Source organism: Stegostoma tigrinum, unplaced genomic scaffold (assembly GCF_030684315.1).
Source record: "Stegostoma tigrinum isolate sSteTig4 unplaced genomic scaffold, sSteTig4.hap1 scaffold_203, whole genome shotgun sequence".
NCBI classification, from domain to species: Eukaryota; Metazoa; Chordata; class Chondrichthyes; order Orectolobiformes; family Stegostomatidae; genus Stegostoma; species Stegostoma tigrinum.
The window spans coordinates 412,356-431,398 of NW_026728141.1; the positions used below are offsets into that span (position 1 = coordinate 412,356).

The window sequence follows — 19,043 nt, forward strand, 5'->3', positions numbered from 1 at the left end:
CATAGATAGAAAAGAGGAACGAGATTCTGCTGCAGTCATATGAGCTGAATTACAGAAGACAACCAAAAAGGTAATAATCTCTGGATTAATACCTGATCCATAAGCAGGCTTGAACAAGGACAGCACCAGTAAAGAGTTAAATACTCGACTGAGATTTGTGTGGAAGACATGGGTTCCAATTAATTGGATATTGACGTCAGTACTGGGGAAGGACGGCGTGGTTTTGATGGGACAGACACCTCCTGAATCATGCAGGGACCATAGTCCTGGTGCATGACATAACTAGGGTCTGTGGATAGGACATCAAATTAAAATCATGGTGGTGCAGGTTCAGTTGCATGGAAAATTGTGGAAAATGTTAAAGTGAATGGGCTCAACTCAGATTAAAGTTTCCAGAATAGGTAATAGGACAGAACGAATGGAAAGGGTCAGGAGGCTAACTTCTGGCAGAGAAGATAAGGGGGACAACTGTGAGAAGAAGGTCAGGCAATGTAGGACCAAGGGTACTGTACTCAAATGCACACAATGTATGATGTAATGTAAATGAGCTTGTAGCACAGATTGACATTGACAGGTACAATGTTATGGGTTTCACAGAGACGTCGCTGCCAGGACATCGAGGTTGGGAGCTAAATATCCAAGAATACATGTCCTATAAAAAGATGGACCAATGTGCAGAGGGTATGATATTGCCTTTTTTACGAAGAAATGAACTTAAATTGAGAACAAGAAAGAACTTAGAGTCATAAGGCATAGAATCCATGTGGATGGAGTTATGGAATCACAAAGTAAAAGAGAGCAGGATAAATCTTGCGGACAGGCCTTCCAGGAGTCTTCGGGATGTGAGGAAGAAAGTATAAAGAGTGAGAAAAGGCATGTAAGAAAGGGACTATTGCAATATTTATCGGGGACTTCAATATGCAGATGGATTGGGAAAATCAGGTTGGCAGTGGACCTAAAGAAAAGGGATGTCTGAAATCTGTAAGAGTTTTTAATGGAGCAGCTTGAGTTAGTGCTCAATAGGAAGAGGCAATTTTGTATTTAGTGATGTGAAATGAGGCAGATTTTATTAGAGAGCTCAAGGTGATGGAACCCCCGAGGAGGCAGTGACTATAATGTAATAGAGTTCATCCTGCTGTTTAAGGCAGAGGAGAAAGAACAAGATGTAACAGTGGTACAACTGAATAAAACTAACTAAAAAAAGACATGAGGGAGGAGTTAGCCAGAGTTGAAGGAAGGAGGAGCCAAGGAAGACAGTGAAGCAGCAATGATAGGGTTTTCGGGGATATTTCAGGTTGCACTGCAAAATTGTGAGTCCCAGTTCAGGAATTCTCTTAAGGTGAACATACATGCTGAGTTGGCAGTTCGGAAGGCAGATGCCATTTTAACACTTATTTCAAGAGGCCTAGAATACAAGAGTAGGGACGCACTGCTGAGGCTGTATCAGCTTTGTGCAGACTGCATTTGGAAGATTGTGTCCAGTTTTGGGCCCTGTATCGAGGAAGGGTGTGCTGGCATTGGAGGGTGTCCATGGTAGGTTTACAGGGATGATCCCAGGATGAAGGGTTTGCCATAAACATAGCAGTGAGAACTCGGTCCACATATGACGGATTTTAGAACTATGAACGGGATGTAGGAAGGATGGAAAGGGAAGCACAAGAGGAGGAGGAGTGGCATTTTTGATTAAGGAAAACATGAGCGCTGTAACTCAAGAAAATATTTCTTGAAGCAAACAGTGATCACCTTGATGGGATTGTACTATTGGCCCCCCAACAGTAAGAAGAAGACATAGGAACAAATATGTTGAGAGATCTCAGGAATATGTAAGAATAATAAGATGGTAAAAGTAGGTGTTTGTAATTTTTCAAACATTGACTGGCACTTACATAGTGTTAAATGTTTGGAGAGTGAAGGATTTGTTAAACATGTTTAATTTTATTTGGACTGGAGGCCAGTCACCAGGGGTGTTCAACAGGGATTGGTTCTGGATCCTCATTTGTCTGTCATTTATATGAATGATTTAGATGGGAATATAAAAGGCATGGCTAGTAAGTTTGTGAATGATACCAAATTTGGTGGCATAGCAGACATTGATTACAAAGGGATCTTGATTAAATGGGTCAATGCACTGACAAACGGCAGATGCAGTTCAGTATGGATAAATGCCTGGTATTGCTACAACAAACAAGGGTATGGCTTACATAATTAATGATAGGGCCTTGGGTAGGATTGTAGAACAGAGGGATCGAGGGATGCAGGTACAATATTCTTTGTAGTTTGTGTCACATACAGACAGGGTGGTTAAAGAGGTATTTGGCACACTTGTTTTCATTGCTCAGTCCATCGGATGTAAGAACTGGGATGTTATGCTGTGGTTGTACAGGATATTTGGGAGGCCTCTTCTGGAATACTGTATCCAATTCTGGTTGGCTAGTTACAGGAAGGATACTTTTAAGCTGGAGAGTTTTCAGAAGAGATTTATCAGGATGTTGCCAGGTATGGAAGGCTTGAATGACAAAGAAAGGCTGGATAGCCTGGGACTTCTTTCACTGGATTGTAGGAGGTTGAGAGGCAATCTGATAGAAGTTTATAAAATAATGAGGGTCTAGATAGGGTTAATGATATTGTCATTTCCTTAGGATGGGGAATTTCAAAACAAGAAGGCATATTTTTAATTGAGAGGAGATACACTTTAAAAATACAGGAGGGGCTTTTTTCTCACAAAAAAGACTGGTTTGCATGTAATATGAACTTCCTGAGGAAGTGGGAGATATGGGTACAATTACAGCATGTAAAAGACATTTGGCTAAGTACATGAATTGGAAAGGTTGGAAGGGATATGGGCCAGGAGCAGGCAGGTGGGACTAATTTTGTTTGGGATTATGTTTGGCATGGACTCATTGGACTGTTTCCATGCTGTATGATGATCCAAATGTTCCTACTACAGAAGGAGCAAACTTTGACCTTGTCTTGGGTGATAAGGCAGAGCAAGTGGCATGATGGAAACACTTAGGAGTTGGAATAAACTATAGAGATAACGCTCAGTATTATCAGGAATTAATAAATAAGGATGGAGAGTGTCGGAAGCACAGTGCACAAGAAAGTATTAAAAGAGAAAAACAAATTAATACAACTTATTTAAAAACCTTGGACCTAAAAACACACAGCATTTGGAATAAATTGATGAACTAACAGCACAAAGACAGATGAATAGGTCTGACCTGGTGGTATCACTGAAAAATGTTGAGAAGAAGATCAAGTTTGTGGAGTTAACTGCCCATGGGTACTCAGTATTCCGAAAAGATAGAGAAAAAAGTAGCAGGAGGTGGAGTCGCTGTATTGCTTAAGGATGATATCAAGGCTGTATTCGGAAATGCTATCGGCATGAGGGGTCAGAATGATAAGTCAGTCTGGGTGAAATTGAACAGTAAGGGAAGAAACATCTTGGTAGGACTAATTTTCAGCCCCACCCCACAGTGCTTCTAAAGTATAAGGCATAGTATAAACTCAGAAACAGTGAGACCTTGAGGGAAAGACACAATAGTAATTATGTGCCATTTGTACATGCATATTGACTGGATTAATCAACTTGGCAAGGGTCGCCTCAAAGCACAACTCATAGAGTGAAGAGGGATTGTTTCTCACAGCAACATGTCATGAGACCAACCAGAGGACTGGCTACAAAAAAAAACAGAAGGTGTTGGGAAAGCTCAGCAGGTGTGGCAGCATCTATGAAGAAAACAAAAAATCACAGTTAACTTTTCAGATCTAATGAACCCTTCTGAGGTTTTTCACTCCTCGTGCTACTCTTCCTTCCTTATACTTCTGCATCCCTTGCACTGCTCTTTCTGCTGCTACATACGCTTCCACTGACCATCTCCCTTCACACTCCTCTGCTGCCACCCCCACTGTATGTCACACCACTTCCCCAATATCTCCCACTTTATCATCTCTCCCTTTCCATTTTTATCCTCCGACTAGGATGATGGAAGCTGCTGATTTCCATGTTGCTATTGGTTAGCAGTGAATGATGGCGTTGAAATTGGCAATGCCCAATAGGAGCAGACAATAGTGTGTGTTTGCCACTGTCCGATGCACTGGAAATGGGTTCGTTCTGCTCCCCATGGTACAGAGTGAAGCTTCATTCTGTCCCTCTGAGATGGCAGTTCACCAAACTGCCTCATCACGAACAGGACAAACGTTGCCTGACAGAATCGGAAGTCCATGCCTAAAATTGCTTTGGAATATTGTAAGGTCAGTGAGTACGTTGTTCAGACAAACTATAGTCCAAACTTTTGCCCTTTATTGTTTCAGGTGATATTCCAAAGTCATTTGAAATGAGAACAGAGTAACTTCCCATGCCACCAGTTGTATTTGATTCATTGCGGCTTCTGAGACCTCGAACAAAAATGTGATCAATGGGAATAGAAGAGTATCCTGCACTGGTAATGTCCTCAACTGAGAAATGGGAAATGCAATCTCTGCAAGTTATCATCCAAGTCACGTCATCTTTGATAGGGAGTAAATTGCTGTTGTTTCACTATAATATGTTAAAAAAACGTCGAATCCTCTTAAGAGACAGCTCTGTGCATGCACCCGCACCACTTAGATTAGAAGAGTTTCAGGAAAACGTTTCTATGTCACCTTGTTGAGAGCTGTTGGTGAAGACAAATAAACTCTGCCCTTGCTAGTGTTTGCCAGAACCCACGGATGAATGTGTCCTTTTAAAACATCAAGATAATTTATATTTTCACAGCTTAGTATAAAATCTCAGAAAGGTAAAACTTTGCCAGATGAGTGTAGCCCCGGGGACATCAGGAGCACGGCATGACATTGAGGAAACAATCCCCCTGTTTTCAATCAGTTACTTTCAGAGGAGTAATCGTGCGATATCAGTGCCACTGAGTTCAACCTTTTCATGGCAATTTATCTCAATGCAACACATCATCGATATTAGGGATCTTTAATACATAAAGTTTGCAATGTCTCATTTATAGAGAATTACCGAATATTTGAGAGTCAACTCAAATGACAGCCTTACTGTTCTGGTTCAGATCAGACAAATTACATCCAAAAGGGATTTTAAAAAAAGAAAAGCTGGAATAAAAATGTCACATCAAGGAGCATCTGAGCAGAGAGAAACAGAATTAACTTTGTAAGTCCAATATGATTTTGTCAGAACAGGTTCATGTCAGATTTGGTATGTTAATTCTAAATCTGTCTCTAGATGTTGCCACCTTGACTGTGTTTCTACACTAATTTCCGTTTGTATTTCAGATTTCCATTTCTTATATTTTGCTTTTCTTAATGGGGGCAGATGTTGAAATTGGTTACATTTGGGTCAATACAGTCCATTCCTGTTTCCATTAGAGCTGTTGTGCTGTTTACACTTGTATTACACTAGAGTCTGTTTCTTCGTCACATTCCAAAAAAAAACCTTTTTGCTAATATCCTCCTAAATGCATGAATTGCAGGAAATCAATTTTGATTGGAAAGATAATTTAGAGGCAGCTACACTTCATAAGACACCAGAAATAGATTATTCATGACAGCACAGTCTGTGCCCTTCACTAACAAGGCTTGTCCCCTCAGGGTCTGAAAACTTTTCGTACATATCTCAGAATTATTACAGAAAAGGTGGTGGTCACTCAACATATCATCTCTGCACTTGCTGGGAATGAGCAATATCCCTACCAATATGGTCCATAAAACTTCCTCTACCCCTAACATTTTGAAATCTTTGTCTGATTTTAATTCTGAATACCTTGTGCAGGTGTGAACAATCTGTATACCCTGTGATTAAACAGTGTATACATAATATATAATTCCCTACATCATATTTAAATGATCGTGTTGTGCTCACATTGTTGTTTGGCATTCCATCTCCCAAATATAACATGTTTCCTTGTTCTGCATTACATTCCATTCTGTCTGTCAGAATCAGTGTTGCTTGAATACTGGTGACATTGGGATATCACTGTACTTCATTCCAGTCTCCGTAGCCACTGCCCCGATTCCGCTCTGTCTCGGAGCGCATGTCATACTCATGTCCCTGACACATTAATCCATGGGCTTTAAAGAACAATGTCATTTTACACATTTAGCTTTAAACTGAATCAAGAAATGTAAATGTTACTGCTTTAAAGCACAAAAACTGCAATGAAAAACATTGAGTGTTGAAGACACAAAATCACTCTATTACAGCAGTGAGGGGAACATCCAGACAATCCGCACTTCCTCTGCATGGTCAGGGAACTATGCCCAGTGACAATATTTTGGTTGTGGAAGACTGATCAGCACAGTCACAACATTTTGCTTGTGTTTCTTTTTCAGGTTGTTGGGGCGTTGGTACAGGTGGTTAGAACATTGTACACGGAGAACACAGCAGAGCCATCTGAACTACAACAAGAAAACATCCATCATTTTCCTTCACCAAAGGCTTTCTTAGAACAATTTGTGATGGGATATAAGACCAATAGTCAACGATGTTAGCATCCAACCCAGCCCAGTTGTTATTGTGAACTGAAAGCGTTGTATTGAAAGGGGTTAACTGAAACTGTTTGTTCAGTGACTGTGATTGATGTCAGTCTCCATGGATTCTAACTGTGTCACCGGAGGCTTTCCCTCTCCTATTACTAAGGGGCTCCATTCAGTGTGTTATGCTATAACATGAGTGGAAGCAACAGCTACATCATGATCAGGGAGCAGCAGCTCCACATAGAGGGAGAGGGGAGATCAGAATCTGAGAACAATAGACTGGAATGTTACAACAATGGACAGGAGTTTATTCTATGGTCTTTTCTATCTTACGAGGCATCGGTCAACAGTACCAAGTCGGATAAGAGCTGGACTGATGAGTATTCAGGCTGGTCACTATCCGATTCTCGCTATTGTTGGTGTTCCTGGCAAGTGTCTCTATCTCTGCTCATTTATTACTTCCATGAAGTATATTCAACTCCATTGCAATTTCTGTTACCAATATTTGGCAAAGGCAGAAACTATTACCTTCAGTTTTAATTAAAACATCCTGTCAGTATCCATGAATTTCAGACTTGTCCCTCACACACATCTGAGAACAAGACTGTCCACAGTCTTGAGGGCCTTTTTTGACTTATATCTCGCTACTGTCTCCATCATCAAACCTGTCCAATTCCAGTTCCATAATATCCCCACTCTCTCCCTCTGCCTTTGCGCTTTTGCCAATAAACCATTATCTACGCTAGACGTTATAATTCCAGCTCTTTTCTGACCTGTCTTCCAGTTACAAATATTTTGATCATAATGTTGTCCTTTTCTCCAAAGTTACTTCACAGTAGGGACACCAGGTTAGAGTAGTTACATCGCTGGGCAGGTAATAGAACATAGAACATTACAGCACAGTACAGGCCCTTCGGCCCTCGATGTTGTGCCGACCTGTCATACCGATCTCAAGCCCATCTAACCTACACTATTCCATGTACGTCCATATGCTTATCCAATGATGACTTAAATGTACCTAAAGTTGGCGAATCTACTACCATTGCCGGAAAAGCATTCCATTCCGTTACTAGTCTTACCACCTCTGACATCTGTCCTATATCTTTCACCCCTCAATTTAAAGCTATGTCACCTCGTGCTTGCCTTCACCATCCTAGGGAAAAGGCTCTCCCTATCCAGCCTATCTAACTCTCTGATTATTTTATATGTTTCAATTAAGTCACTTCTCAACCTTCTTCTCTCTAACAAAAACAGCCTCAAGTCCCTCAGCCTTTCCTCGTAAGACCTTCCCTCCATACCAGGCAACTTCCTAGTAAGTCTCCTCTGCACCTTTTCCAAAGCTTCCACATCCTTCTTATAATGCGGTGACCAGAAGTAAAAGCAATACTCCAAGTGCGGCCGCACCAGAGTTTTGTGCAGCTTCACCATAACCTCTTGGTTCCGGAACTCTATCCCTCTATTAATAAAAGCTAAAACACTGTATGCCTTCTTAACAGCCCTGTCAACCTGGGTGGCAACTTTCAAAGATCTGTGTACATGGACACCAAGATCTATTTGCACATTTACACTACCAAGAATCTTACCATTAGCCCAGTACTTTGCATTCCGGTTACTCCTACTAAAGTGCATCACCTCACACTTGTCTGCAGTAAACTTCATTTGCCACCTCTCAGCCCAGCTCTGCAGCTTATCTATGTCTCTCTGCAACCTACAGCATCCTTCGTCACTATCCACAACTCCACTGACCTTAGTGTCATATGCAAATTTACTAACCCATCCTTCTACGCCCTCATCCAGGTCATTTATAAAAATGACAAACAGCAGTGGACCCAACACCGACCCTTGCGGTACACCACTAGTAACTGGTCTCCAGGATGAACATTTCCCATCAACTACCACCCATTATCTCTGATACTATTTTAACCTCACTGCGAAGCCTCTTCCAGGGATGCCTAACCTGAAGAAGTTACCCTCCTCCCTCCGGACCAACCCTGATGAAGGGTCTAGGCCCGAAACGTCAGCTTTTGTGCTCCTGAGATGCTGCTTGGCCTGCTGTGTTCATCCAGCCTCACATTGTATTATCTTGGAATTCTCCAGCATCTGCAGTTCCCATTATCTCTCAACTACCACCCTCTGTCTTCTTTCAGCAAGCCAGTTTCCGATCCAAACTGCTATATCTCCCACAGTCCCATTCCTGTGCATTTTGTACAAAGCCTACAGTGGGGAACCTCATCGAACACCTTGATGAAATCCACATACACCACATCAACTGGTTTACTCTCATCTACCTGTTTGGTCACCTTCTCAAAGAACTCAATAAGGTTTGTGAGGCACGACCTTCCCTTCACAAAACCATGCTGACTATCCCTAATCAATTTATTCTTTGCTAGATGATTATACATCCCATCCCTTATAACCTTTCCCAACACATTACCAACAACTGAGGTAAGGCTCACAGGTCTATAATTACCAGGGTTGTCTCTACTCCCCTTCTTGAACAGGGGAGCCACATTTGCTATCCTCCAGTTGTCTGGAGAGGCACAGGTTATTACACGAAAGATACTGTTTCAATTCCTAGCACAGTTAGAACAGAAGCAAATTTCACAAATAACATTCATAAAACCAGGAGCACTTTGTCTCCTTACACTGATGTCTTTTAGGAAATAAACCTATCGTTATTACCTGGGCTGGATTAAGTGTGAATTCAGACCAAAAGCAATGTATTTGGCGATATACAGCCTTGTGGAATGGTCACAGTCAGGGGCAATTAATGGCAGTGAACATATGCTGTTCTTGTCAGTGTTGTAAACCTCACATGAAAAAAACAAAATCAATGGTTAAATTAAACAAAGAGCAATGCAGGAGACCTGAAACAAAAAAAGAAACAAAGTACTGAGGAAACTGAGCAGGTTTGGCAGCTTCTGTCAAAATAGAAACAGAGTTAGCATTTTGAGTCAGCGAACCATCAATTAGAACTGAAATCAGCGGGCAAATATTATGTTTTATTTTGGTGACAGGGACGTTTCCTTTTTCAGCAAGAAGGAATGGGTTGAATAGATGGAGAAAGAGAGACCAAGACAAAAAAGAAGCAAACAAAAGGATTGTTGGTGATCAGTTGGGATGGAAATAAAATGTGAGATTAATTACATTTATCTTTAGCCTTTTCCCATATACGGAACATCATGCCCTTGTAGATATGTTTCCAAGTCCCTGTTTAAACTGAGTCTGTCTTTCCTGAGTGTGGTGATCTTCATTTATTCATTAATGGGATGTAGGTGTGACTGGTTGGGCCAGCATTTATTTCCTTTTCCTTGTTGTCCTTGAGAAAGTGTTTGAGCTGCTTTCTTGAACCACTGCAGTCCACATGCTGTGAATTGCTGGTGCTTAGGTATGTCCTGTTTCATTTCTTTGAGACTTTGTAGTGAATGATGTAACTGAGTGGCTGCCTTGTTCATTTCAAAGGCAGATGAGAGTTGACCAAATTGCTGTGTGTCTGGAGTCACATGTAGGGCAGACCAGGTGACAGTGGCAGATTTCCTTCCTGAAAGGACATCAGTGAGCCAGGTGGGTTTTTCCTGATGACCAATGATGGCTTCATCGTATCAACGTTGTAGTTTCTTTTAATTCAAATTCCACCATCGATCGTGGCAGAATTCAAATTGGAGTGTGGGTCATTACCTGGGTCCCTGGATTAATAGTACAGAAAAAGTACCGCTGGGACATCTCATCCCCAGCATCCCCAATCAATTCCACCAGCAACAGTGGTGTTGCTATTATTGTGACTGTGATACAGAAAATTGCGCAGTTACATTGTCAACTGCTTCGATGAAGAGCGGACCCATTGATATTTCAGGTCGCTGGGACTGTGCGGGTGTGTAATGGTTTATCAGGCAGGAAAAGAAACTAAGGAGACGAAGGCATTTACAACATTGAGTGGGTGTGCCATGCAAACATGAATTTGCCTTGATCCCGTCATTGAAAATTCAGAGAAGGTTCTGTGGATAGTTTTCTCGAGCATTACTGTCTTTGCTTATATTTCCTATGTCCTTGCCTAATTTTCTATGTTCCGTCCTCAGAACCTAATACATTTATTATGCTGTGTTGTTAGTTCTAATGTGGACAACAACCTCCTGTTGGACTCTCGAACCATTGAGAATATTCTGTCCCCTTCCAAGGCAGCTTGGACCCTGGCAACCTTTAGGCAACACACTGTTCTGTTGTCTCACAGTCAGCTGCAGAAACGTCTGTCTGTGTCTCTGACTTGATAGTTCCCTATCACAATCAATTATTTGGAACCTGAGGTAATCCTCATTACAGAGGAGCCAGCCTTGCTGCCAGAAACATGGCTGTGAGTGCTTCATTCCCCAAAGGCCCATCACACCCTACATTATCCAAATCAGCAAACTTGTTTGAGATGACGATGATCACAGGAGACTCCTGCACTACATGTCTATCCCTCTTACATTTCTGAGAAGTAACCCATTGATCTGACTGTATCTGCAGTTTGTCTACCTCCTGAAACAGCCATCCATTACATCCCCTACCTCCTGTAAATTCCTCATTGCCTTCAGCTGCCACTGTAACTGATCCATGCGAACTGATAAGATTCATAAACAAACATTCTTCCGGCAGACATATTTATCAGGAACATTGAAATTCTCCCTAATCTGCCACATCAGACAAGAAGACTACATCACTCCACTCAAAGCCATCATTTCACCTTAACAATCTACAGACCAAGGAAATAGCACAGTCTTACTGCTCTAAACACAGTACACTGGGTTAACTTGGTAGTAATTTTTTTTTTAAGTTTAATCTGGAGACAGATCTCAATAAGGCATAATCATAAAAACATGATACTCACTGTTGTAGATTTACAGAGTGTAGTTAGCCAAAAATAACAATTAGTTGGGAGGTGGGCAGAGATAATGGGAACTGCAGATGCTGGAGAATCCAAGATAATAAAATGTGAAGCTGGATGAACACAGCAGGCCAAGCAGCATCTCAGGAGCACAAAAGCTGATGTTTCAGGCCGAGACCCTTCATCAGCTCTCTGCCCAGTCTAGGCCCAAAATGTCAGCTTTTGTGCTCCTGAGATGCTGCTTGGCCTGCTGTGTTCATCCAGCTCCACACTTTGTTCTCTTATTTATTTGGGAGGTGATGACATAATGGTATTGTCACATGATTACTAATCCAGTAACCCAGATAATGTTTGAGGTACCATGTTCAAATCCTGCTATGGTAGATGGCCAAATTTTTGGAGATGGCGCGGATGCTCAGTAGTTTGCACCGTTACCTCACAGAACTGGGGACCCAGGTTCGATTCCAACTACAGCTGACTGTGTGGAGTTTGCACATTCTCCCCATGTCTGTGTAGGTTTCAAAGATGTGCAAGTTCGGTGGATTGGCCGTCCTCAATTGCCCATAGTGTTCCAAAAGCATTCAGCTGCGCAAAGCAAGACAGTCACAGTTCCTACTATCTCAGTCACAGAATTTGTTGCCTTCTGGTAAAAAAAAACTGCTCCTTGTGCAGTATTGTAGGGAGTCCAGCAAAGGGTGAGATTCTTGCAGTTTCGGAACAATAGAACATAGGAGTTAGGAGAGGGACCTGGCAATTCAGCTCTTCCAGCTCGCTCCACCATTTAACATAATCAGAGTTGATCTTATTCAGGTATCAAATCCGCTCTCCTGCCTGCTTCCTGAAGACGTTCGTCGTGCTTTTCATCAGTTGGTTGATTGATTCTGTCTCCCCTTCACTCTGGAACAGTGAGTTCTATGATTCACATATCTGTGAGTGAAGTTATTTCTTAGCATCTTAGTTTTGAATCTATGTCCTCTCACTCTACATCCATTAGGTCTTGCTCGATACTGTCCCACAAAGAGGCACATCTGATTTTACGTCCATTCCTGTAATATTTTCTGCACTTCAATCAGGTCCCCACTCATTCTTCAGAACTCTGGTGTTTTGAAGATCAAGGGATTCAACCTCTCCTTGTATGACAATTCATTTACGCCTCGAATCAACCCGTGAACCTCTACTGAACTGCCTCCTGTGCAAACACATCCTTCATCAAGTAAGGAGACCAAAACTAGATGCAATACTCCAGGTGTGCTCTCGCCAAATCCTTACATAATTGTAACAACACTCCTTTACCTTTGTAATGTAATCCTTTTGTAATAAATGCCAGGATTCCGTTTGCAATTCATTACAAGAGGGAAAAACAGGGAGATAGAGAACAAAAGACTTTGATTCCCATTTGAATGGGTTCACCACCAAAGCAACAGAGACTGCATTGCTCAGAGATGAAGACACAGAGAAACACACAACCATGGACACACACATTAACATCAACAACAAATAAACTAACACACACACACACACGCAAATAAAATTGCATACAGGCATATTGTCCATGAATGATAAGTAAGCTCTGATTTACTGCTGGGTGTTGAGTAGAAGGCAGGAGATAGAGACAAAAGGAAGTACAGAGTTACCTTAACCCAACTTCTGACCTCAGCACCTGTCCCTAGCCTTCCCTGAGGAGGAGGGCCTTGCCTTGTCTCTCGCCAGCCCAGGATCTTAAATAAAAAGAAAAGCAAAATACAAAAGTGCTGCTTTGCATCATTTAATAAACGTTTTTACCATTTACAAATTGCAGTTACAGGTACAGTAATTGGGACAGTGCCTTTTCACACTGGACCCTGGGTTTTGAAGAAAACTGAATGAAACATGCCCTGTAACCTGTGTGGTAAGTTTGGACAATTCAGCACTATCCTCGGGCTAATGTGACAAAAATAGACTAATTCATTGCTGCAAATTAGAATTGTAATGAGAAAGTACTGATTTATTGATTAATTAGTGAGTTCTGTTAATCAGTTAATTTGAGTGAAGGGAAATTTCAGCACATTCTTCAGTTGTTCTCTGAACTTAGTCTGGGTCACGGCATAAATCGCGGTGTTTGTGCAGCAACTGAGGAGCTGCAGCATGAAGCCCAATTCCTGCACAAAGCGATCTAGAATGAAAGATGTATACCCAAAATTATACATCCGGATCCATACAGAATACACCATTAACATTGACCATAACAGGATGAAATTGGCTGAGATCACAAACAGTAAAATGATGGATTTTTTTCGATTTCTCATTTCTGTGTCACACTGACCGTCCCCATTGGTGTGAGCCTGGAGTCTCCTGCGGGCTCTGCTGGTCACTAAAATGTGTCTGACGGTGAAAACATTGAGCAGCAGAATCAGGAGAAATGGGAGAGTCGGGGTTAGAATGTGGTGGAGGAACTCGATTGTGACCCAGGCACGAGAGGAATAAACACTGAGTGACGCATCACAAAACCAGGGAACGTTCCACAGTGTATACTGACTTGAGAGCATAAAATACCAGAAAATGTTTTTTAAACAGCTCAACAGAGTCACTGCTCCCAGAATCAGAGTCACCGTTTTCTCACTGCAATATTGACTTTTCAGTTTCTGGCAACAAATGGCCACAAATCGATCAAAGGTGAAAGTGACAGTGAACCAGACAGAACAGTCAGAGGCTGCATAAAGCAGGATGGCGTGGATATTACACACAGGGATGTACCACAGGAAATAAAACTGTTCCTTGTAAACAATGGGAATGTGTCTCAATATCAGGTCGAGGATAATGACCAGTAGATCCGCCACTGCCATGGCCCCCAGGTAACGTCTGACACATGGAGACAATCCACAATCTTTATAAAGCAGGACGTAGATTGTCACTACATTAACTGTGAGGAAGGAAAACAAATAAATTATACATCAGCCTGGAGGTAAAGTTACCAGTTTGATTGAGGACCAAGAGTGATTTTCAAATATTTCTCTGTGCTCAGAGATGTATTGATCAAATTGGAACTGAAATGACAAAAGGTAAGTTCCGAATTACAAAAATGTGATGTAAATCACAAGACACACTAGTTCCCAAACTCTCAGTCACAAATCCATAGGAACAGATGACTTTTAGACTATTCCCACACACTCAGTCACTTGAGAGCACACACAGATGACTTCTTTACAGTTCCTAATGCAAAGGGTGAAAACATTGTCATCTTGAAGAATTCTCTCTCATTTACTTGAAGAAAAATTGAGTTTGGAAATTTCTGTCATTTAGTCTAAAATGTGATCTATTCTCTGTAGTGAAGAAATGTAAACATAGGGAAAATGTATTTACGCCTTGAACTGCCTGAGGGGATATCGAAACAGTGTCTTCTTCTCCTTGGACCGGGGTCTCTTCCCTCGGGATGTTATGTTTTGTTTAATTAACTGATGTCCGGCCAGTCACAATAAATATCAGTGATAAAGTATTACATAAAGGCCCATCTGTCCATTAAGTTTGTTGAGATCCACTCAGCCTCGTGGTGGAAATCTCTCCCCAAACTTGACTCAACTGGCACTTTGCACACAAAGCCAATAAGATTAAGACAATACCTTGATCATTTGATGTCGGATCCTAGATGTTAATATGTTTGCCGAGCGTGTGAGGTGTGATGGCAAATTTTTGTCTCTTTATTAGGTGACATCCTCGGTGTTGTGGAGCCTCCTGTGAAGTGCTATTGTCTTGTGCCGGTTTGAATTTATAAATGGAGTTAGCTGAAATTTCCCAAAGCAATCTCATGATAACAGGCCAAAGATGGTCAGGGAAATTGCCTGATAATGGACATTTACTGCACACCACACCACCACTCAGTGATGAATCAGTTCTCCTCGATATTGAAAATAAATCAGAGGAAACACTTAAGGTGACAAGGGCACAAAATGTACTCTGGATGTGGTAGTTAAATGTTCATCACCAAGAGTATCTTCAGAGGCCCACCACAGATTGAGCAGGGTGAGGCCTAAAGTACATAGCAGTCAGACTGTGGGAAACATTCTCACCAAACTACTTGTCATAGATGTATCTGTCTCTAACTGCATCTGTAAGAGCACCCAGCACACAGTTCTGGTGTTGGCAAAGTCTCATCCTCATACTTAATATACTGCCCCTTGTGTTAGGTCACACTTCCTCCTGAAAGTACAGCAGACATTGGAGTACAGGGAGGGCTGATTACTGAGCGAGAAACAGATAAATTTGGGATAAATTAGTCTTTATCAGTTTAACAGAATTAACAACTTCAGTGACAAGTGTTGGGCCCTCAACTAATGCAAATTATATCAATGATTTAGATAGGTGGAACAAATGCATTAGAACTAAATTTGTCAAAAAATGCTATTTGGGAGGAAACTAATTTCTAAACAGGAGCTAGTGAATCTGTAAAAGGATAAGAAATGGAAAATGTGGCAGAAGGAATAAATATATTTTGGGTAACTGTGAATGTGTGATTTTTTTCAGCAAGTATTAAAGGCTGTGCATTGAATAAATGAAGAGCGGTGACAGGACTTAGTGGTACAGTGTGTACATGGTTCTCTATGACCTATTCAGACATCAGAAATGTTGTTCTGTCCCCCTGATGGTCTTCTTTCTGATGTTCCGAGTGGATCCGTTGGTCTCAGTACACACGGGATATTTTGATGTGGCTGTTTGATGGTGGGGAGTGGTCTCTGGGAGGATGTTTTGAGGCATATATCGGGGATGGCCTTTATCCGAGATATCTTTCTTTCTTTCTATGTGGAGACCTGAAGATGATGGGCACAGTTGCCTGCTTCTGAATGAAGAGGCTGTGGATTCTGCCAGGACATTGGATATTCAACAACATGATGTATTGTGCATGGTCACACTCCAACATTGATGGAGTGAGAGTTTTTTTTTCAGTTCGTCTATCTCTCCCCATTGACATGTGGGTCCCACAGAGCCATGGACACCACTGGGAGTATTGTTATACTGCAAAAACAAGGATACAACCAACAGCTCCCTCTTGAGGGAGAAAACATTATATTCACCTCCACCACCAGATGTGCTCTGTCACCAAATGGTGACATTGATGTGAGATAATGGATATGTCACCACTGTTCCTGATCATAGAAGCTGAATGAAACAGTGGCTTTAACAGCCGCTGGCAGCACCATCGTCCTCCTGGTGTGAGGTTGCAGGTCTTGCTGAAGGAGATGACACCACTCTGTGACCAGCTCCTTGTCCATTCGGGATACCCTCATACTTTGCTCCTGTGTTAAGGGAAGCCTGGGAAGCTGTTCTTGGTAAAACCAGGGTGGATATGGCAAATCCCGTTCCCCACGCACACTGACTCTGTGATTTCAGAGTTTCCCCTTTCTGCAGCTTCTGCTCCATTTGGGGTTCATGTTGCAGACACAGATGCTGTAACTACACTCTCCAAGCTCCAACTAGAGTTGTCACCACATCGTCAGGTCTCTCTGAATGTTTGAGGAACCTCACAGCACAACCTCCAGCAAACCAATACTAGCACCTCCGATAACTTTTCAATAACAGGAGCCAGTCAGAAGCCACTCACCTGAATGTTATTGGTCTTTTACAAGAATGCTCAAGGGATTTCTTTGTGTTACTTATTGCACAATCAGCTGAGAGGGACAAACACAGGCATTCAGTGGACAGGCACAGCCCAAATTTCAAAGACATGAGTCAAAGCTGTTAAAACCCCATCAAACATGGAGCACCACGTGAGACATACAGGAAACTGAATGGCAGCCTGACATGCAATATTTCATTGTTTCTAATCTTCACAATGGCAGCGCTGAATGAAAAATGAAGGCCAGGGAAAGATACAGACTCACACAAAGATTCACATTCAAGATAGAAACAGATAATAATTTAACTGAGAATATGCTCGGAAACATGAGGGAAAAAATAAGGGTATCTGCCTCACATAACCAGCCCAGACACCATAAGCTGGGACAGGTTGCCAGCCTAGTATGGAGAACTGTATAAACCATGCTCGTGTATCTATCTGCCCAATGTGGGGATCATTGCAAGCCTTAGCCAGTATATTGATACAATAACTTGCACTAGCTAACTGCCAAACATTGGGAAATGTGCAGCCAGTGCGGAGTGACAGTAACTGGGGCTCCCACGCATTTATGCCTCTATACCTCCAGTGCACTGCAAGTGTGAGAGGTATGTGTGTGTTTGTGGCGGGGGGGAGAAGTGTTAGATGTGAAAATCATTGTTTGATAGACAACACATAGGAAGAAAATTAGTTTAAATATGAACAACTGGCAGAAGTTAGGAAATTGGCAGAGAATAATTGAGAGATGCTTCATGTACAGATGTGATGATGTGCTTTAGAATATTTAAATATGGTATTACCAGGCCCAAATGCATCAATGAGTGCGCACAGGGACGATGCGTGGGGGGAGTTTTGGCCTGAGTTTGAATACGAGCTGTGGAGTATCCATTCAGATTTCATTTTGGATATTTGAACCTGGGAGTGTTAACAGCTGGTTAGAGAGATGATTGAGACAGTATTTCATAGCTCAAGGTTCAAACCAAAGGAACCACCACAATTGTGACTCACCTGTTTCCGCCTCAGACACGGGCCAGGCATGGGATGAATCAGAGGAAGGAAATGGAGTTTGTAACCAGAACAGAAGACAGTGACCTTCATGCTCCCAATATTACACAACAACGACAATTATACAATGGATTGTGGTTCATAGCTGAAACTGACTAGGTCAACACATAGACCCACAATGGAAACTTTCAGAAGCAGAGAGGGAGAGAGTGCATGAAAAGGTTGACTAACTGCATTCTCAGCGGGAACAATAACAGGCAAGAAATTAGAGTAAATGAAAAGAAAAGTAATACAATCATATACAGTTTGTAGAAATAATAACTGGACAGTGATACTTACTAGGGACACCAACGGTAGCCAAGATAGGATAATAAAAATATTGAATAATGAAAACTGCATATTTGATGCGCCCTGATAATGATATCTGATTGTAAAATGTAGCAAGAAACCAAGCATCATCAGATAAACTTCTGTCCATTGTTGAAACATTCCAGTGTGATGTTCTCAGATGCTGATCCATTGCTGGATCAGCCCAGTCTGTTCTTCTCAGATTCTGATCAAACGTTGGAACATTCCACTCTATTGTTCTGAGATTTTGATCTCTCCTACTCATCTCTGTGGAGCTGCTGATCCCTGTTAGTGCTGTTGGTAATGCTCCCATTCATACTATGGGTTATCACACTGAACAGGGCCAATTTATCATTAAATGAGTAGACCCTCCACTGGGATATTTGAAACCTCAGAGACTAACATTAATCACAGTCACCGAACAAACAGGTTCAATTAACCTCTTCCTTTCATCACTTTTCATATTACAATAAAAGGGAACATTTATTCAGTCTGGTTGGAATGTAGCAGAGTTGCTGATGGAAAGACCATAAGTCTTTCAATCTTGTTAATTTTTCTTCCTTGTATATAGGAGCAGTGTCACAACACTGAAGTGTTGTATATGTTGCACCCTGTTTACAAAAGGAGACAGGGATAAAGTAACACACCAGGTGCATAAAATGACGAGTGGTGAAATTTCTAGACACCATAAACCAGGGTCACAATATTTATTGCCCATTGACTTTGTGTAATGCTGCTCCTGTATTTAACTTACCCTGTTATCAAATC

At 41.7% G+C, this 19,043-nt stretch overlaps 1 protein-coding gene across 1 annotated transcript; it reads right to left on the reverse strand.

The window, feature by feature from the left end:
• Positions 1 to 6,329: 6,329 nt before the first annotated feature.
• On the reverse strand, positions 6,330 to 18,588 carry LOC132207914 (uncharacterized). The gene is made up of 5 exons (XM_059643734.1): positions 18,267 to 18,588; positions 13,791 to 14,237; positions 10,156 to 10,259; positions 9,160 to 9,287; positions 6,330 to 6,399 (listed from the first exon to the last, which is right to left on the reverse strand). The coding sequence occupies exons 1-5, from the start codon at positions 18,586 to 18,588 to the stop codon at positions 6,330 to 6,332; spliced, it is 1,071 nt and encodes a 356-aa protein (XP_059499717.1).
• Positions 18,589 to 19,043: the final 455 nt, after the last annotated feature.

Coding starts and splice junctions, on each gene's coding strand:
- LOC132207914 (XM_059643734.1), bottom strand. CDS start 18,588: ATGGGAGCATTACCAACAGCACTAACAGGGATCAGCAGCTCCACAGAG. Junction 14,238..18,266: donor GGCTACCGTTGGTGTCCCTA/GTAAGTATCACT, acceptor CCTTCCTCACAG/TTAATGTAGTGACAATCTAC. Junction 9,288..10,155: donor CTATTAATCCAGGGACCCAG/GTAATGACCCAC, acceptor TTTTCATGTGAG/GTTTACAACACTGACAAGAA.